General features: G+C 45.6%; 1 protein-coding gene across 9 annotated transcripts in view; it reads left to right on the plus strand.

Moving 5' to 3' along the window:
* Positions 1–21,272, plus strand: part of zzef1 (zinc finger, ZZ-type with EF hand domain 1) — a 54,514-nt gene that overhangs the window by 15,983 nt on the left and 17,259 nt on the right. For 5 of the 9 annotated variants that reach the window (XM_061248211.1, XM_061248216.1, XM_061248213.1 and 2 more), the window contains exons 21-44: positions 207–329; positions 1,782–1,951; positions 2,120–2,201; positions 2,313–2,514; positions 4,036–4,178; positions 4,924–5,164; positions 5,451–5,530; positions 5,715–5,805; positions 6,206–6,725; positions 8,160–8,324; positions 8,817–8,936; positions 11,165–11,326; positions 11,694–11,823; positions 12,303–12,441; positions 13,199–13,364; positions 14,408–14,670; positions 15,029–15,237; positions 15,649–15,817; positions 16,286–16,458; positions 17,293–17,573; positions 18,029–18,203; positions 18,583–18,715; positions 18,942–19,162; positions 20,299–20,613. In XM_061248211.1, the coding sequence (XP_061104195.1) occupies positions 207–329; positions 1,782–1,951; positions 2,120–2,201; positions 2,313–2,514; positions 4,036–4,178; positions 4,924–5,164; positions 5,451–5,530; positions 5,715–5,805; positions 6,206–6,725; positions 8,160–8,324; positions 8,817–8,936; positions 11,165–11,326; positions 11,694–11,823; positions 12,303–12,441; positions 13,199–13,364; positions 14,408–14,670; positions 15,029–15,237; positions 15,649–15,817; positions 16,286–16,458; positions 17,293–17,573; positions 18,029–18,203; positions 18,583–18,715; positions 18,942–19,162; positions 20,299–20,613 (4,473 nt within the window). The remainder of the gene's footprint in view (positions 1–206; positions 330–1,781; positions 1,952–2,119; positions 2,202–2,312; positions 2,515–4,035; positions 4,179–4,923; positions 5,165–5,450; positions 5,531–5,714; positions 5,806–6,205; positions 6,726–8,159; positions 8,325–8,816; positions 8,937–11,164; positions 11,327–11,693; positions 11,824–12,302; positions 12,442–13,198; positions 13,365–14,407; positions 14,671–15,028; positions 15,238–15,648; positions 15,818–16,285; positions 16,459–17,292; positions 17,574–18,028; positions 18,204–18,582; positions 18,716–18,941; positions 19,163–20,298; positions 20,614–21,272) is intronic. The other 4 variants (XM_061248212.1, XM_061248218.1, XM_061248215.1 and 1 more) reach the window with 3 other exon arrangements.

Here is a 21,272-nt window from a genome sequence, read left to right on the forward strand (position 1 = left end):
ACACACTTTCCTCTACATTCAACTGTTCGTGTTCATAGTTTGGTTTTTGTTTTTTTGCTGCCAATGGTGTCTCCAGTGTTATTATGTTCATGTTATGTATGAATATTTACTGTACATTTGCTTTACATTTATGTATTTAAGGGTCAGAATGATTGTTTTTGATGAACTGGAATTGTTATTGATGGTCTTTTCTGCTCTATTCTCAGACCATCTTTCTGTTGGAGCTGTGCTCTTTGGATATCCCTCACTGCATCTTGTTAAGAACCTGCTCCTCCCTGGTAGAACTCCTTAAAAATGTCTTCAATGACACCGAAGACATTTTCTCCAAGGTATAGTTCACTACCAGTGCTTTGAAAGGGTTTGGTGTGACGTATGGGCATGTTAGTCCTGTCCTGTCTTTCGCTCCATACAACTCCCATACAACAAGTTTCACGAATTATGTATCTAGCTGCATATGAATCTTACTGTCAGTGCATGCGACTGTGTCACTTGTAATAATGTTTCACTCCATAAGACTGTGTCTCCTTTAGAATAGTGTTGCACTGCGGACAATTATGGGTGTAACAGTACATATATTTGTACCAAAATGTTTGATACAGGAGGTTCGGAACCGCACGCACTGGAAACCGTTCATTTATAGTATTTAAAGCTCATGAGCAACCTTCCGCCCGATGACGTGGTGTTAGTATGCCTTATTTTTTTCAGCAAGAAATTGAGACCAGTTAGCTGTTGTTTACATCTTCGTATAAATGTTATTTTTTTCCTGTTATACCGAAAATGTACCGAAACGTCAAGTCAAAACCGAGGTACGTACCGAACCAAGATTTGCTGTGTCACTCCAGACTGTATAGTCATTAATTTATTATTTATATGAAATATTCAGTGATTTCCAAAAATCTTATATATGACACCCCCTCTCAATATTACTCTGGCCTGCTATGTAGTCATGACTACAAAGTCTACTTCTCTGCATTCAGTGATTAATATTCATTTGAAAACAAAGTGATAGAGTGATGACCTCCTGGTTAAATGTTTGAATAATCAAATATTGATTCTCAACAATATTGCTTATTGCTGCATGCCACACCACATTTTGCTTTATATAACTACATTTCAATGCATATGCCTGTGTCCCTGTATGGCTGTGTGTCATTGTGTAGAACTGTTTCACGACCTATCCCTGCATATCACGTCAAATCAGAGCATACGACTGTGTGCCTGAGTATGTCGTTGTGTATTGTTGTATATGGACAGGCATGAGTCATGGTGTGTCCAGTTACTGTTCATTGTGTATGGCTGTCCGGATCCTATCATTGGGCATGGTTGGGTTACTATTACCAGTATGCAGCTATTGGCCCTGATATTTTATTGTGTGACCGACTGCGTTCTCCTTTGTGTGATTGAGTCCCTATATGTTACTGTGTACCTCTTTGTGTGGCTGTGTGTCCCCATCAATCACCGTGTCCCACTGTTTGGCTGTATCTCTCCATATATGACTGTGTCCCACTGTGTATAGCTGTGTGTCCCCATATATGACTGTGTCCCACTGTGTATAGCTGTGTGTCCCCATATATGACTGTGTCCCACTGTGTATAGCTTTGTGTCCCCATATATGACTGTGTATAGCTGTGTGTCTCCATATATGACTGTGTCCCACTGTGTATAGCTTTGTGTCCCCATATATGACTGTGTCCCACTGTGTATAGCTGTGTGTCCCCATAAATCACTGTGTCCCACTGTGTCCCCATGAATCACTGTGTACCACTGTGTGTGGCTCCTAGGTGGACCTTGAGAACTGCCAACATCCCCAGCAGCCTGTGGTGCTGAGGACCTGGAACATGGAGTCTCCTCACAACTATGAGAACAGCCGACACGAGACCACTGTCTTTGTTTGCCCAGGGGCCACGACCTTCAAAGTGGAGTTTGACGAAAGATGCGAAACTGAAATGAGGTTGATATTTTATTACTTTAGATATAAACATATTCAACGTGGAACATTTAGTTTGAAAGCATGTTGAATCGAATGTAAGCGTCAATTGTCCTCTGATTGCTTTAGTGTAAGTGAATGGAAAATGTTGTTTTCTGTTTCACTGAAATCTCATTCTTTGGACCTCATCAGATACGACTACTTGGAGTTCACAGACGCCAGGGGCGGTAAAGTACGCTTCGACATGAAAGTCGACACAGAGAAGTGGCCAAAGGTGGGACTTTGCATTTTAGACTCCTTTAAGTTGTGCCCATGCTGAAAGTCAAAGCCCGGCAATTTCTGAGCAGTGTTAGTAAAGCTTTTCTGTGTTTGTTTTAATCCACAGAAGGTAACGTTTAAAGCAGGCCCCAAGCTCCAGTTCCTGTTCCACTCGGATAGCAGCAACAACGAGTGGGGCTACAAGTTCACAGTGACGGCCTATGGTTTGCCCGACATCACTGTGTCCTGGATTTTTGACCTCCAGCTGCTGGTGTCCAGACTAATGGGTCGCCTGGCCTCTCGAACCATGGCTCTGAAGTCTCCACATGGTGAGTGTGTGACGGCTTCCGCTGATGACTGAACCCTTCGGTTTGAGGATAATTATTTGATGATAATTTGTCATTTAGCTGACGCTTTTATCCAAAGTGACTTACAGTTGATTAGACTAAGCAGGGAACAAATCCCCCTCCCCCTTGAACCACCAACCTTCCGGGTTCCAGTCATGTACCTTAGCCACTAGGCTACAGGCTGCCTCACAGGGATGAGTGCTTGGGTTGAATAAGTGAACAAATTAATACTGAATTACTGAGGGGGCGAAGTTAAGTTAATGAGTACATTCTTTATTCTCCCTCTGGAGGGTAGTTTGTGGTGCTGTACTGAAAAAGACATGGCATTAAAGGGACTGAAAAGCAATGCTTGGCAATAAATGCTGTGCCTCGACGAAGAAGAGGCAAATCCTATTTTCTGGTTGAAAAGCATTTTGTTGTCCCTGTGGGATTTCTATGTACTTGGTACTGAACACTTTCCCTTGGGACTGCTAAAGAAATGATCGAAAGCCTAGCTTTCTACTTCAGGCTAAAAGCACATAGCATAAAATGCTTGTTCTATTTCATTTTGTTTTACTCAAGGTAACTGAGAAAAAAATCTTAATTGCAGATGAATTGAATAGGAGTTTCTTCAGTAATTCTTCTTCATAAAATATTTGTTGACACCATTTGCTTCAACAGCCTGCAATTCCACCCACGCACTTTGCTGTTGGTTCAAAGACGCTTCCTGTTCAAAACAGCTACCGGGCTTGCTCAACCTTATAGGTTGGGCCAGTGTCAACAGAATGCAAACATGAAGGCATATTGCGTAGGGGCATGGTTGTTGAGTTCAGGAAATATGTAAATATTTCATTCTCCGTAGAAGGGGTACATGCATGTTTGCGCCTGACCACTATTCGTCTGCTTAACACAGTGCATTTTAAGCTTAAGTCACTCTAACTATGCATACTAAACAAGAATTGTAAAGAAAAAGACATGGCATAGCATAGACCCCTCCTTTGTCAGTTAGATAATGGCGACACATATATTGCCGAATTAATTCATGTATTTGAATTGTGCATTGATGTTTTGACATTTTCAGGAGAAAGTATAATTCTTTAAACAAATTACCTTTCTGGTTTACCTGCACCACAAGAACAGAAAGACTGACCAGCTGTGCTAAAAGCGATGAACAAGCCAGAGCAGATTAGCACAAAGTATAGAAAAATGCTTAAAGATACTTTCTTAATGCTAATGCTAACGTAAGAGCAGACTGATCTTCGTCATATGAGCAGTATCCTTGAAGCTGCATTCGTATTTTTAAAAATTCAGATTGTTGCTCGCTATACCTTCACGTTTCTTTTATGAAAAATAAACGATGCACCTGAAGTCAACATGCATTCTTTTTTTGACTGTGAACCTTCAACCTTCACTATGATTCCTTCCATTGTGAGTGGTTGATATGGCTCAACACGGTAGTCCCATTCTGTAGCTACAAGGAGGTGTGTTAGCCAGTCTTACCTGTTTATTTTCCCCCCGTTACAGAAGTCCGGTGTGTGAAGGAACTCCCAGCCGGGAAGATGAGCCACGTGCTGGCGTCTCCCCTGTGGAAGCCCCTGTTCAGGCAGGGCCTGCAGGACGCTCAGGGAGAAAGTGACACTGCGCAAACGAACACGGAGGAACCCAAGGTACAGTCCAATGGTTTGTCCTCAAAGGGGCAGTTCACCCAAAAATGAAATTGAAGTATGTTTTCATTTACCCAGAGTCTAGCCAAATAGTTGTGATATGTGTATATTTTTTGGAGATTTAACAACTTTTTGGATACAGTTCACCATGATATAATGGACCTCTCCCAAGCTAATCTTTCATGCTCATCAATGCGCTGACCATTTACATTAGAAAAACTCAACAGGTGCGTCTCTTTCCAGATATACCGGCATTGAACTTGCACGGACAGTTGACTTGTTCTCGATTAAATGTGCACTTTGTGAGCTCTGTTTATGTCCGTGTTTTACTATGTTCGTATATTTGGAAAGAGATGTACCTGTTGGGTTTTTCCCGTCCCATTTTTGCGGCATTGATGAGCTTGAAAGGTGAGACTCGGAGAAGTGAACTGTGTCCAAAAAGTCGTCAGATCACAGAAATTATTCAAATCTCAGCAAAACTATCAGTATGGTTAGATAGTACTCTTGGGTAGAAAACATGCTTTAATTTTTTATTTTTTTATGAACTGCTTAAAGAACCACGGAACCTCAGCTGACTCATGTCCAGTATAATCTGTCATTTCTGTCTAGTGTAAATATTAGTGTGCACCGCAACAGAGATGTGACTTGTTTATCTCTGTGTAGTTTGGAAATGGCGTATCAAAAATGCAAACATGACATGACTTCAGGCTTCGTTCTCACGTTTTGGGGGTTTTGTTTTATCGCGTAGGGGACTTCTTGTCCAAAGGACGACGTCGCGAGCTTCGTCAAGGAGTTTGCAGGCTGGGACCCCTCTAACACGTCCTCAGACTCCAGGACAGAGGTCATGAAATCCCTCATGCTGGCCTGCAAGAAACAGCCAACCAGGAATGAGATAGCCGGGGGGTCGAAGGTCGACCAGGCTGTGAACGCCATATGGGCTGCCATGGTGTACCACACGCCAGTTCTCCACAGCACTCTGAGGAGCTATGGTAATGGCTCCTTTAATATTCCTCAAAGCTGTCAAAACAAACCCGTATTCTGATATGTTACTCAGTTATGAGCCACTGTATTTCATCACAGAGATCAAAGCTAAGCTGATTGGCACCACATATTATTATTTTGAAATGATAGATAGGAAATGAGGGGTTACAGTATGCAGTATCTGCTGGGCATAATTCGTGGAACAGCCTTGAATAACAATGAATCTCCAGTCTCCAGACATATCTGGATATCAGCCAGTGTTCAGTGTGTTTTTCCTCTTTGTTCTGTCATCAGTTGCCCGTGGAGGCCAGGCAGCTCTGAGTGAAGAGCTTGTGCAGGTATACAATCTTGCCGAGGGGATAAAAACCTGGATGGTAAGTTGCATGATTCACTTCAACAGAAAAGTCTCATTATTTATTTTTCGAATGATTTTTTCAGTGATATGATTTAAAAAAAAATATATAGCCTTGCTACTTATTCAAAAACAATATTCCGGTTTCCGCTGTACAGCTCCTTTTCCAAGGCAGATATTAATTATTCATACGGTCTGGTTTTCAGCTGGAGATGAAACAGAGGTACCTGGTGGGGAAGATGAATGTGCCCGATGAGAAGGAGGAAGATCAGAGTGAAGTGAATATGGAGTCACTGGGTAAGCAATATCTGAAAAGTCCCCCCCCACACTTTAATGCTGTAATTATTGGCAAATGTTTAGAAATGTAATACTGTTTACCTCGTTTTTTATTCTGTACTTTTCTAATACTGTACTAATCTCTCTTCCTGTCTGTCTGTCTGTCTGTCTGTCTCCTTCTCACGCTCAAATTAAAATTTCTTTCCAAACTGTCTTTTGATAACCCTCTGTCTCTCACTCTCTCCCTCCCACCCTCTCTCTCCTTCCCACGCACTCTCTCCCCCTGCCTCCCTCCTTCTCTCTCCCCCTCCTTTCCTCTCTCCCCATCCTCCCTCTCGCCCTCCCTCCCTCTCTACCCTCTCTCCCTCTCTCTCTCTCGCCCTCCCTCCCTCTCTTGCCCTCCCTCCCTCCCTCCTCACAGCGGACACCTGCATAGCAAAGAGCCTCCTGCTGTTCAGGTTCAGCCCCAGCGATGTCCAGAGACAGGACAGCATAACAGGCCGGGCCCAGGGCGGCGGACCCTCCCACCCTCTCCTGCGCTCGGCCTCCATATCCGAGGGGGACTTCCAGGCCAGCCCCTCTCTCCCCGGGTCCCAAGCGGCCGCCCCCACCGACACCAGAGGGGACACGGCGGCCCCCGAGCAGGGTCACCACCACTCCCGGATCCAGCCCCAGATCTCCTCCGCCTCCGACCCAGGCTCGGCCGTGTGCCTGGCCACAGGGCCCCACAAGGGCTCCTCGGAGAGCCTGCAGTCCCAGCCGGGGGACCCAGCCTCGCCCCCCGCCCTCACCCGAAAGGCACCCTTCAGCAAGGGCCGCCTGCGCCTGCTATCCTTCAGGTCGATGGAGGAGCCTCGTCTCAGCCTGTCCATCAAGGACCGGTTCCCCCTCCTCAAACACATCATGAGCTTCATGAAGGATCAAGCCATCACCGAGGCCAAGTAAGCCCCACTCTCCTTCCGCCTTTCCTCGCACTCGGTGCAGTCGGCTAACATTCGCAGAACGGCTTTAAAGACGAGCTGAAATGGAAGTTGGATCAATACTAGCTACTGGGGAGTCGATTTAACTGACATCAAACGAGGGTGTGTGCCCCTGTGTGAAAAGGATATTGATTGGAGGGGTACGGAATATTTACCAACATTCGATCGACATAGGTTGGTCCACCACTGGTCCACAATGATGTTAAAAAAATAATTTGTGAAACATTTTAGAATTTTTTTGGAATATATACTTCAAGATGTATGTATGCTTATGAAGAATGGACTAAATTCAGGAAAAAGGTCATTTTTGTTTCAGCTTGTCTTTAACTCTCCAGCCACTGAGGATGCGAACACAGCTCATATTGGACAAATGGGACCAAAGACTTAGATGTAATAGCTAGTCACCTCTGCACAGCTAAGCATTCAGTGTGAAGTCTACTTAAATTAGAGTAATTCTCTGATAGAGCATCTATGGTCTAGTATGACTTTTTAACTGCTGCTTGCTGTGTATCAGACCTGGGTCAAATACATCATTGTTTTGGATTCAAATACTTTTCTTCGCTTTACTGATCATGTCTAATGTATTGGAACCTATGAAATACTCTCAAAAAGTACAAACCCTGCCTTTTGCACCAGGCAAGTTCACTTGATCGCAGAAAAGTATTTGAATGGAAAACAACTACCTGGTCTGCTGTGTATCAGCCACTGATGGTCTGAAAATAGCAGTGTATTTCCAGATGTGCTGAGAGAGTGATGCTTTATGAAGTGGATGGAACTATCGTGCACTGCTCACCAATCAAAGTCTGTTCTCCCTAAAACAAAGCACTATGATTGGTTCAAGTCATTGGTAGCACAAACATTAATTGGTTCCACGTGCTGGCTAGTTTATCTGGGTGGTATCACACAGCATAAGGGCAATTCCACAGTTACTGACATTACAACTGCTGGATATTTGGGTAGTAGAGCCCAATTCTGCTACATAATGGAGACTGATAAGAGGCATTTCCTCCTTCGAGTTGTAAATGGTACATGGTTGGCCTTTATATAGCACCTTTATCCTGTACAATTGATGCTTCTCATTCACCCATTCATACGCACAGTCACACACCAACGGCGATTGGCTGCAATGCAAGGCACCAACCAGCTCGTCAGGAGCATTTAGGGGTTAGGTGTCTTGCTCAGGGACACTTTGACACACCCAGTGTGGGATCCAATTGGCAACCCTCCACCTGCCAGCCGACTGCTCTTACCACCTGATGTCGCCCATTACAGCATATGTCAGTCTCTTATGTAGCCGTATTGAACTTCACCGCTGAAATACCCTGCAGTTGTAATGTAACCGCATGATTGCCCGCAAAGACGTCAACAGCCCGCCTGTGTTTGCCGTGCCTGCAGCGTCCTGCAGGTTCTGTCCCTGAAGAAGGCCCAGGCCCTGAGCGTGTGTGAGGCGCTGACAATGGTACGGCAGTGTTTACGGTCCATCGGGACGCCCCACCTTTTCCAGGCTCCCTGCATCCTGTTTCTCCAGGAGCTGCTGGCCTGCCAGAAGGACTTCACCAGGTACGGTCCCAAACCGTCCACCACAACTGCATGGGGGAATATTTTCTGATGCTGCTATGCTTTCCGGGCATTTGAGCTCCTCCGCATGGTGAAATTGGACATTGAAAAATTGCACAGTTGTTTAACGGAGGATACACGCTATAAAATGTCCTTGATAAGGGGATCACGTAAATGATTTTGTTATATTCATCGCTCCACTTATATTATTATGATGATGACGTAGAAACATAGAAATAAGTAAGATGATAATGATAATGATAATATGAGTGCATTATTCATAACAATGATAGGGTTTGGTCTGATTGATCCCATAAGGTTTTAGAAGTGGCTTGCTGTAGATAAAGTAGAACATCAGTCTTTGATGTTCTTTGGCTATTGTTGCTTAAGAAGAACGTGGTTGTTCTTTTCTAAAAAGCAATATTGGATAAGGTTTAGAAATGATGTCATGTGTGTATTTCTGTAACAATAGTTATTATGTTTTCTCCTCTGAAGTTACTTTGCCCAGCTGTCTGGCAGTGGGCAGGAGCTGAGGGAGGAGGTGCGGAGGTCCTATCACCAGCTGGTGCTCATGCTAGTGGAAGCAGTCCAAGGCTTCAGCGCCCTGAATGAGAAGTAAGGCTCCGCTCTCCCATCGGCTGCGTTTGTGAATGCTGCTTTGTATTGAAGGGGGAAACACTTTTGTTTGTAGTATATTCATGTTGTCTGCGGGTCTGACGAATTAAACACAAAAGAGAGGAGGACAAACTTCCCTCCGCCGAGTTAGGAGCATATCCGCTGAGAGAACCTGCTAAACGGTACCCAAATCTCGCAGATGGGATTAACATGGTAACTGAAAGCCGTCAGGGGTAATTAAGAGAAACCAATGCATAGGAGCCCCCCACTGGCGCAGAGCAGAATCACAATGGGCTACCACCTCATACACACTCAGTGAGCACTTTATTAGGTATTTGGACTTATTTTCTTTTACTTATTGGGCTTCTGCTGCTGTAGCCTATCCACTTAAAGAGGTTTGACATGTTCTGTGTTCAGAGATTCTCTTCTGCATACCACTGTTGTTATGTGTGCTTATTTGCATTACTGTCACCTTTCTGTCAGCTTTGGCGGTCTGGCCCGCCAAAAATATTTTTATTTAAGAAAATATTTTTATTTAAGTTGCCTAGCTTAATTATAGCTTGTTACAGTTGTATCGCTAGCTACTAGTCATGAACAAGTTAGTTCGCTATCAATAGCTAATGTTAGCTGAGCTAACTGCCATCTTGAAAGCGGTTGGTAATAGCCTGTCATGACAAGTGTGTCCCAAAGTGCATACTCCTTAACTCCACTACCACCCTCGTCCATTCTGTGCACCGGAAATTAATTAACATTAATGATCAGGTAATCTCAGTAATTGGTCATATGTTCCCCTGATAACTGACATATGAAGCGCCATATGGCATAGGCTACGTTTCAATGAAATGTTTCTGAATTAGCGTTTGTGAGATGCAACCGACAATAGCCAAGTACATAAAACTGTTACAGTACACGGTGTTGAGATTGGACACATTGGGATTCTGCGATTAGCCAATTGAGCTGGTCCAACTGGTCAACCAGCCGTTTCAAAACCTAGCTCACGGTCTTTTTCAGCAGGGGTTTATATTGGCTTGCGAAAATGGACAGGGATGTAACGTCATACACGCAACGAGAAAACAATGACGCGGACCAGGTCTCGTTTGGTTGTAGCCTATCGAGATAGCAAAGTATGGCTTTGAACTACACACAAGCTAAATGACACGAAAAACACTGCCTGCTATTCACATTCCTGGACGTCAAGAGCCACCATTTTGGCTCCATATGGCTCTGGCAATGTATAATCTGTTCGGTAAGGCGTGTGGCTCGCAGTTGCGCAATGTCTTACATTATAGAGTCACTGGCTCAGAGACAAGCTAACTTTTCCCCATTCATTTTCAACGGTGCCTCGTTCTCAAAATATCAATTTTAATAAGAACCGTAGTGCATGAAAACCCGATTTTAGGAAAAGGCACTAGTCCGTTAAAAAGTAGGACGTGTTCTAATTGGGTGAGAAACTGTAAAACGCTTCAAAAAGTTTGTAGAAGAGCGCAAAAATATTTTCAGGATTAATTTGAATAGCGGGTCTGCCTCACCAAAAGATTTTTCATGTATATTGGTCCGAGAATGGCGAAATGACGAGGCTGGCGATTTTTGGGTTTTGCATGCAAGTGTGGTTCGGACATTATCTAACAGAGGCACGACCGTGTTATTATAGACTGATGTTGAGCAGTGTTGAGGGTATATATAGACTGGTGTTGAGCATTGTTAAGGGTATGTATATACTGATGTTGAGTAGTGTTAAGGGTATATATAGACTGGTGTTAAGCAGCGTTAAAGGTATATATAGACTGGTGTTGAGCAGTGTTAAGGGTATATATAGACTGGTGTTGAGCAGTATTAAGGGTATATATAGACTGGTGTTGAGCAGTGTTAAGGGTGTATATATACTGGTGTTGAGCAGTATTAAGGGTATATATAGACTGGTGTTGAGCAGTATTAAGGGTATATATAGACTGGTGTTGAGCAGTGTTAAGGGTGTATATATACTGGTGTTGAGCAGTATTAAGGGTATATATAGACTGGTGTTGAGCAGTGTTAAGGGTATATATAGACTGGTGTTGAGCAGTGTTAAGGGTGTATATATACTGGTGTTGAGCAGTATTAAGGATGTATATATACTGGTGTTAAGCAGTATTAAGGGTGTATATATACTGGTGTTTAGCAATATTAAGGGTATATATAGACTGGTGTTAAGCAGTATTAAGGGTATATCCTGTAACCCTTGTCTCCAGGTCCCTGCTGCCTGCGCTGTCCTCTGTGCAGACCTGCCTGCTCCACCTGCTGGACATGAGCTGGGAGGCGCAGGACCTGTCCCTGTTCCTGGACATCCGGCTCCCTGACCTCCTGCTCACCATGTCTCAGGAGAACATCAGCGTCCACGACATTGCCATCAGGTAACACACACACTGCCTGTACGCCACTATGAACTTTTATACATATGTGCAGGCTCAAGTGTGTGTACTGTATATATGCATGTATACACATTTAATAGTAATTTATTATTCTTTATGTTGCCATTTCTACTCTTCACATATATTTTTATATATTAGCTCTGACATTATGTATTATCCATTTATTGAAAGAAACATACTTCCTAAGGCTGTGTGATTTTGCTACCTTCCAATTCCCTAAGTCTTAGCCAAGACTGATGCCCTTGCTTTATTTGACACTTTAACCAAATGTCATGGGCTTTCGGCCTCAAGCTCATAGCACACGATGACGGCAATGACAGTTTTCCTATGACTACCCTCGACCCCACAGTCAGTGGACCGAAGACGACGAGATTGCTGACTACGAGAGGAACTGTGAGTGGATGGACGAATGCCAGGACGGGATGTTCGAGAAGTGGTACGACAAAATTGTCCAGGCGTCTCCAGAAGACAGAAGAAAGGTAGGACCTCATCGCCCTCATGTACATTTGACACGATTTTCATTCATTTATTCAAATTAAAGTTCAATATACCTGATAGGACATGCGTGATAAAAACACATAAAAAGATGACAAGCCATTTTGTTCAATTACACTTAAAAAAAAAAAAACTTTTGTAAAACCAAGAACCATAAACCATAAACGTGTAATTTCTTCTACCAGACTGTATTTAGCAGTAAACCTGTCCAAGCATGTTGTGTTCACAAGAATTCATGAAGTTCAGACAAAATACAGTGTTAGCATGTTACTACTATGTATTCCAAGGGGGACCCACCACCCGCTTCCGATCTCTTTCACGATTATGCTTCCAGCTCTGTTGTCCAGCTTTGAAAAATTCAAAATCCGGCAACCCTAGCATACAACTTGATCTGAGCGCCAGCCTCAGAGCGTGGCGCGAGCTTTGGGACATGATGTAACCAACCCGTGTCTTCCCGCCCCAGATGCACATGTTCATCGCCCGCTACTGCGACCTGCTGAACGTGGAGATCTCGTGCGACGGCTGCGAGAGGATCGCCCCCTGGCACAGATACCGCTGTCTGCAGTGCACCGACATGGACCTGTGCAAGACCTGCTTCCTGAGTGAGTCTCCCTCTCCCGACACGCTGCGCTGACAGGGGCCCTGGCCCCCAGCCAGCCTGTCCTCAGCTGCCCTCTCTGCTGTAAACTGCTGTAAACTATTCAGGACCCTTATAACTCTAACATAACATCATAACATCACATTAACACGACATAACACACAAAATAATGAGAAGAACCGGCCATTCAGCCCAGTAATGTTCACCTTTTCCTATCACCAAGTCTACCTACTGCCTGGTTTGCCTAAAAGCTAAATGGTATCTAGCACTGTTACAAGCCTGATCTGGAAAACACTGCAGTGTTTTGCCTCCACAACATGTCCTGGCAAGCTGTTTCACACAGTGACCGCTCTCTTTGTGGGGGAAAAAAATACTTCCTAATGTGTGCGCAGTATTTGTTCTTTGCTAATTTCCATTTATGCCCTCTCTTTCTGCTAACTAAACTCACCCTGAAGAATTTCCTGTAGTTCACTTTAATCTCTTTAATGAATTTAAAAGCCTCAATCAAATCACCCCTATGTGTCTTTTTACTAAACATGAAGAGATTAAGCATCTTAAGTCTATCCTCATAACTCTTTATCTTTTGTACATGGATCAATCTGGTTGCCCTTCTTTGAGCAACGGCCGAGGTGGAGCCTTTCGCTTTTTGATTGGTTGCGGGCACGGTCCTGCTCCCAGCTGTCGTGGAATTTACGTCTATGGCAAGGTTGCCTGTGCGTGTTGCTGACCGAGCACCGCCTCTGTCCGTCCGTCCGTCCTAGGCGGAGCCAAACCGGAGGGTCACGAGGACGACCACGAAATGGTCAACATGGAGTACGCCTGCGACCATTGCCAGGGCCTCATCGTGGGGAGCAGGATCAACTGCAATGTGTGTGAGGACTTTGACCTCTGCTTCGGGTGCTACAATGCCAAGAAATACCCAGACAGGTAAGTCTACGCGGGGTGGGGGGTAGATGGAGAAATAGATAGTTACTTAGATTTACACTCAGTGAGCACTTTATTAGGTATTCAATAGACTTATTTTTTAACTTTATTTTTTCTAACTTATTAAGTCTGCTTCTGCTGCTGTAGCCTATCCACTTAAAGGTTTGACGCGTTGTGTGTTCAGACATGACATGCATACCACTGTTATTTGCGTTACTGTCACCTTCCTGTCAGCTTCGACCAGTTTGGCCCTTCTCCATCAAGGCATTTCCGTCCGTAGAACTGTTGGTCTCTGCACAGACAAACATGCCACGGTCAAAATAATTGAGATCACATTTTTCCCCCCATCCTGTTGATGTGCACATTAACTGAAGCTCCTTACCCGTACCTGCGACATGGCTCAGGCAGTAAGAGCAGTCGTCTGGCAGTCGGAGGGTTGCCGGCTCGATCCCCCGCCCGGGCTGTGTCGAAGTGTCCCTGAGCAAGACACCCAACCCCCAAATGCTCCTAACGAGCCGGTCGGGGCCTTGCATGGCAGCCAGTCGCCGTCGGTGTGTGAGTGTGTGTATGAATGGGTGAATGGAGAAGCATCAATTGTACAGCGCTTTGGATAAAGGCGCTATATAAATGCCTGCCATTTACCATTTACCTGCATGATTTTATGCTTTGCACTGCTGCCACATGATTGGCTGATTAGATAATCACATGAATAAGTAGGTGCACTCAGTGAGTGTATATAGCGGTTTTCTCAAGTGCTTTACAGTGGTTCTGGGGAACTTGCCTCAACCACCACCAATTTGCAGCTCTAATCTGGTGATGCAACGGCAGCCATTTTGTACCTGAATGCTCACCACGCATCAGCTAAGGTGGAGAGGGAGAGAACAATTTTTTTAGCCAATTAAATCAGGGGATGATTAGGTGGCAGGGTGAAAGAACCATGTTGGATGCCAGGACAGGGAGGTGGAGTAGGATGTATGAGGTCTTTTGGAATCATAAAAAAATAATCACCCTCCCACCCTCTTTGTGGTTTCCTCTCGTTCCTCCAGCCACCTGCCCACCCACCGCATCACAGTGTATCCGATGGTGACCATCCGCATCAGCGACCGCCATAGGCTGATCCTGCCCTACATCCACAACTACTCGTGGCTTCTGTTCGCCACGCTGGCACTCTACACCTCTGACCTGACCAGCGAGAAGGAGCTGGAGGGAGAGGCCTTGGACTCCAGCCTCCTGGCTAAGGCTGTACTCCTGCAGACTCGCTGCTCCGAACTCATCGCCGACTGCCTGCTCAAAGGGCAAACAGGCAAAGGTAGGCATCGGTCTGGTGATTTCTGGAGTGGAAGGATGTTATTTACCTTGTATTAACATCGTTTCTGTACTTCTGTGTGTTATCTTTCAATTTTAGGCAGGGTCAGTTTTCCTCAGCTTCAGTTTTTACTTATGTTACATTTTCATATTTCATTGGATCCAGTCTCCTTAAGCTTCCACTTTTTTCGGTTAGCCTTCAGTCTTTGTCAATTTGACTTGGCCTCAGTCTTCTTTGTTTCAGTCAGTCTCTGTCTTAGTTTCTGTCAGTCTCAGTCTGCCTCAGTCATCTTCGTTTCAGTCTGCCTCAGCTTCAGTCTCTCCCAGTTCCAGTCCCTCTCTAACTTCCTGTTTTTCGGCAGGTCTGAGGGCCTCCGCTCTGCTGTCCCTGCTGTCGCCCAATGAGTCGGCCTCGGAGAGCGAGCTGTGCCCAGGGAGCCCGGAGTCCAGCCAGGAGCTGAGCACCACCGACACCTCCTCCCTCCCCGGGAGCACGGCGGCGGTCTGCTCACCTCCACCCCCCAGGGACAAGGTGACCGGCCCCTCCACCAAAGCCGCTTTACGCCTCCAGGTCATTTCCCCCCTGAACAAAACGCCATTCTGCGGTCTCCAGTCTCGCAATCTGTGTTCGTTTCTATTCAACGACAGGGGGGGATGGGTTACCGTGTGAACGCTCTATCCCGTGAAGCATCCTGAATTACACACTTCTGTAAATGCTTTGGCTCAGTGGTCCTCGCTCATGGTCCTGGAGAGCCGCAGGGTCTGCTGGCTTTCATTGTTACTCAGCACTTGAGTCGCACGGCTGTTGAGTTGACTACACATTTGCCTCCGTTACCTGGTTTCTTGGGTCTGAATTGGATGCTGATCTTAAGGAAAAAGACCAGGACCACGAGTGAGGACCACTGCTCTAGTTGCAAATACTTACCTTTGTGGTCATTCTGGTATCTGCCTCCTCATTGTTAGTTTTTTTCTGCTTGTGAAGGTCCAGGAGCGAGAATCGGCAGGGCCTCCCGAAACCCCCTCGGCCGCGGAGGGCTCCACTGAAGAGGAGGCGAAGAAGAAGCTCATGTCCCAGGACACCCTGGACTCTGCCAGTCTCAGTCAGACTCCTTCTGTGTCCAGTGAGGACACCCTGTCGCCCGTGGTTAGAGGTACAGCAGGCTTAAACTAGCATAGCTTATTTCCAGGGCACTTTTCTGTAGATGCTAAAACTAATTGTATTAGTTATTTTTATCCTAAGCAACTTACAGTTGATTCAACTAAGCAGAGGCCAATCCCCCCTGAAGCAATGTGGGGTTAAGGGCCTTGCTCAAGGACCCAACAGCTGAAGTGACCTTATTGTGGCTACACTGGGTCTTAAACCTTCGTGTCACGGTTTTACTTGCCTGCTCTTATGATTTTCTGGGCATTACCTTTTGAGGGGGCTCTTGCCGTATTTCTGCCAATTTGGGAATCAGTTTCACTTTGGCAGTGAGCGGTGCTCAGGTAAAAATGAATATCATAGCTAATCATTGACTATCTGCTGTAATTTACCAATTACATTATAGATCCTCACCATTGATGGTGTATTGTTGGCTTATTTATGCCTGAGTTTTGGCTGGTGTTTTGTCACTGCATAGGCTCTGAGTGCAGCGCAGAAACTGCAATCACGCCGGTGTCTGAGAACCCGGAAGTTTCCAAAGAAGCAGACGAGAAGTCGGCCAGGGTGCCCCTCCAGGAGCACGTGTTTGCAGAGTGCTCCCGAGAGAGGATTCTGGGGCTGCTGGCTGCCATGTTACCTCCAGCCAAACCGGTAAGGGGCTCGCGGTCCTGGGACGGGATCACACTTTCTGTACTGCTCTTTGCCGCCTTCTCCACCTTGTCTGCCCATTTGTCATTTTTACACACATACACATACATTCACATTGCTTTTGTACTTCTGTGTGTCATGGGTATTTAAGCAGGTTCTGTTGTCCTCAGCTTCAGATTTCATTAGTTTCAGTCTCCTTAAAAGGGCAGTTCACGCAAAAATAATGTTTGTTTAAAAAAAAAAAAAAAAAAGTTCAAGTATGTTTTCACTTACCCAGAGTACTATCTATCCATCCAGATTTGTATTTTGTTTTTGTTTTTTAAGCTCTGTTGATGTCCACGAGTATCTATGTTGGTATATTTGGAAAGTTGCTGTTGAGTTCTGATTTGCTGTTGAGTTTTCCGTTTTGTCAGCACATTGATTATCATGAAAGAAAAGTACCATAGAGCTCCATTATATCACGGTGAACCACATCTTAAAAATCGTTGTATCTTGAAAAATTCCTCACATCCCAGCGAAATGGATGGATAGATAGTACATTACATTACATTACATTATTGGCATTTGGCAGATAAATTAGTACTCTGAGTAAATGAAGGACCCAACAGCTGAAGTGACCTTATTGTGGCTACACTGGGTCTTAAACCAACACTTTAATACACTTTAATTTCTTTTTTGCATGATCTGTGTCCTCATTTCCAGTCTGCCTCAGCTTCAGTCCTTCTCAGTTTTAGTCTCCCTCAGCTTCAGTCCTTGTCAGTTTTAGTCTCCCTCCGCTACAGTCCTTGTCGGCTTCAGACTGCGAAAAAGCCGTCTGACCTTTGACCTCCGATGTAGCAGGGCTGCATCATCTCCCTGCGCAGCCTGAGCCACATCCTCCCGCTGCTGTTCCGCGTGGTCATCTCCAACGCCGGCTGCCTGAACGAGACGTACCACCTCACCCTGGGGCTCCTGGGCCAGCTCCTGCTGCGCATCGCCCCGGCAGCCGCCGACAGCGCCGTCACCGAGGCGCTCGCCGACAAATACGTGCTCCTGGCCCTGGGGGACGGGGCCCCCGACATGCTGGGCTGGAAGACCACCCAGCTGCTCTTCAGCCTGGGGGCCGTCTGCCTGGACAGGTGAGAGGTCTCCCAGATGTCTCTCAGTGATGATGAACGGTTTTATTTATTTATTTGTTTACATCGATATTCCTCAGTGCGGTCCCGGAGAGCCGGAGGCTGTGCTGGCTTTTGTTGTTACTCAGCACTTAATTGATTAATTAAAGCAGTTAATTACACAGTTAACTCACCTGACCTGGTGTCTTGGGTCTGAATTGGTTGCTGATATTAAGGCGAAAACAAAAAGCCGCACACCCTCTCCAGGACCAGGAGTGAGGAGCACTGATTTACATATTAGTGTTTGTCGTCTTGTATTTGTACTGTTTGTGCTTGTGTCATGTGATGCTGTCTAACCATGAATATGCTTTGGTTTTTTAACCAGTCTGCAACCAAAATTCCCTCGATGGGACAAAAGTTTTGGACTTGGAGAGGTCTGGAAGGCGGATTGTGACTTTTCTGCCCGTTTGTGCCCTCAGCCGCATCGGACTGGACTGGGCGTGCTCAGTGGCGGACATCCTGCAGGACCTGAACGCCTGCCCCCAGTGGTGCCCCGTAATCGCCGCTTTCACGGACCACTGCATCAGGCAGCTGCCTCGCCAGCTGAAACGCACAAACCTCTTCACTCTGCTGGTGCTCGTGGGCTTCCCTGAGGTGCTCATCGACTACCGCTCTTTCCTTTCCTTCTAGTTCTGCTCATTCTCCCTCGCCAATTTATTTTCCTTTGTGGTCTTCTCAAACGATGCCCTTGCCAAAATGTCAGTCAATAGTAAATAGTATTCACTTACTTTACAGCATCTTTGTCTGTAGTGAATTATATTTTGGTGCTTATTGCTTGCAGGTTTTTGTTCAAAGCAGCATCCTTCTGGAAGCAAATCCTGCAGTACCACTGGTCCACACTTATTTAGGAAAGACAATTTCAGTCCAAAACCGATACTTTTGTAGACTAGAAAGTCTAGTAGACTACTGGAGTGCCATTTCTCCTCTGTTTAATCCCTCTCTCCCTCCTTCTCTCGTACTCTCTTTCCTTCAGGTGCTGTGCATGGGAACCCACGCCATCTTCATCGACAACGCCAACGAGCAGCACAGCATGATCCTGCTGAAGCACTTCACCGAGAAAAACCGCGCTGCCGTGGTCGACGTCAAAACCCGCAAGAGAAGGACGGGTGAGTCTTCCAGCACCCTGTCAGTGAAGTTGCACGTTACCGCCACCTAACTGCCATCTTTTCGCCACTCTTTCTGTGTCGCTCTTCTTCCGGTCACTCGGGGGCGAGGTTGTAGTGGTGAACCCTCAGCAGTACATGGGGCATTGACAAACGACAGAATACAATTGGCCACCAAATTGCGAGAAAATTTTACCGAAACCCCCCTGCTCTCTGTCGCCCCCCACAGTCAAGGACTACCAGCTGGTGCAGCCTCACGACCAGGGTTCCCCGAATCCTCTGGCGGACAAGCAGACGGACGGCCCGGCCCACCTCACCCGCTACCTGCAGAACTTCACCTCCATCAGCAGCCAGCTCCTGCAGAGCGGGACGGACAGCACTGCCACGGACGCCGTGGAGGCCACCTGGGTGCTGTCGCTCGCTCTCAAAGGCCTCTACAACACCCTGAAGGTGAGCACTCACTCCCCTCAGCATTCACAGTACACTTCATACCAGAACTGGGTCAAATGCATAGTTGTTTTGGAAAAGTACTTTTCTACACTTTACTGAGCTTGTCTGTTCTGTTGAAACCTATGGAATACTCTCAAAAAAATGTGCAACCACTGCCTTCTGGTCATCTTGGTTGGCTCAGTTGCACCAGGCAAGATCAACTGAGCACAGAAAAGTATTTGATATATAGATCTTTACATTTATATAGCACTTTCCTGGACACTCAAGTGCTTACAATGATGAGGGGGAAAACTCACCTCAACCATCACCAATGTGTAGCACTATTACGTACTTGACCCAGAACTGCTTTATACCACACTACACTCCTCCTATATGTGTGAAGTTGAAGTTGGGCTTCAGTGATAAGGGTGTTTAGGGTTTCAGTTGGCCTGTTTTACTGAAGTGTAGTCTTGTCAGTTGGCCGTCATCCTCACATATTTGTGCAATGTTGATAATCGTACTCCAAAATGTAAATAAAGTTGGAAATCTTTTGGAGTCTATTCATCCAGCATAAGCCTGCCTTCTCCAGCCCCCATATGTCACGCTCCACTCTTCTTTTCAAAAAGCATCATTGTCTGAAGTCACAAGCTTTGAAAGGGCATTGAACAAAAAGCCAGAGGCAGAGCAGGAATAAGTATAACTGGAGGTGCACTTGGTTATCCTTGGCGATAGCTTAGCTGTACTATAACCCATATTTCTAGTCATATTCAGGGGCGCTGCTGAAATTGGCAGTTATTGGCACATTTGTTATTGTACACATTTAATCTTATCAGCTAAATTTAATGACAGCTCACTTTGGGTTGCTGGTATGGAGATAGACTTATGGCATGACAGGGGTCCATACAGGGCCGGCGTGGGTGCAAGCTTTCGTTTCAACCACACAGTTCCACACCTGATTCTACTAATTGCAGCCCTTTGCAAAGAATCTAGAGGTTGATTAGAACCAGGTGTGTAACTGCTTGGTTGAAACGAAAGGCTGCATCCACACCGACCCTTTTTGGATAAAATTGCTGACCCCTGCTGTATGGCACAGTGCAGTACGGTCGTGTGTTGTATTGTATTATATTGTTGTGTATTGCGTTGTGCTGGGTTCACAGAAACACGGGGTGGAGGAGGCCCAGACGGCCATTCAGCAGTCCGGCCTGATCCAGCTCCTGGTGAGGAAGTGCAGCAAAGGAACGGGCTTCAGCAAGATGTGGCTCCTCCGCGACCTGGAGATCCTGTCCATCATGCTCTACTCCTCCAAGAAGGAGATCAACTCCATGGCAGAGGACGTGGACATGGAGCCCGAGGACCGCGAGCAGGAGAAGGAGCAGGACTCGGACCAGTCCAGCTGCTGCGCCGAAGACCTGGACCCCAACCGGCCCGACCCCCTGGAGGGACTGGACGAGGAGACCAAGATCTGCTTCCAGGTCAGTCCTGCTTTCATGCGTTAATTCCGTTTAATTCCATTGAAAATGTAAGTAATTGCCTAGAATTTACTCAGTTAAAATACAGGTATTTGTGTAATTATTAGGTAACTACATTCATTTCAGGGAAGGTACCATGAAAACAAACTTGTTAAGGACTATGAAGTATGATATATTTTACAGCCCATTTCATAAGTACTTACCTCTAAAATCTAAATAGGTACATAATAATTACATATATGTACCTTGTATTTATTGGGTAATTGAGGGCTGTAAAGTGTTACCAAAATGTATTATTCTATATAATTCACTGAAAAAATCCTGTTGCACAAATTGAAGAACTGTATAACAGGGATCATCAAATCTGGCCCTAGAATACAAATCCAGCCCTGGTCTTCTTTTCTCCTGGATAATTAACTGAAGAATTAGTACTTCTGATTGTCGGACTGTTTTCACACTTGACTCCCAGTTAAAGGAAGGGTGGGAAATAGCAGTTTCCCGAGGACCGTCTTTTGATGATCTCTGCCGTAGAATATTATGAGGACTTTTCATGAATTGAAATGTGATTCATTCACTCAGTTGACTGCACTGAACTTGACCCTAACCCTGGTTAATATTATTATGAAGTAAATATGTGCAGACCATCCTATGACATTGATAAA

This window comes from Conger conger, chromosome 7 (assembly GCF_963514075.1).
Source record: "Conger conger chromosome 7, fConCon1.1, whole genome shotgun sequence".
Classification (NCBI taxonomy): domain Eukaryota; kingdom Metazoa; phylum Chordata; class Actinopteri; order Anguilliformes; family Congridae; genus Conger; species Conger conger.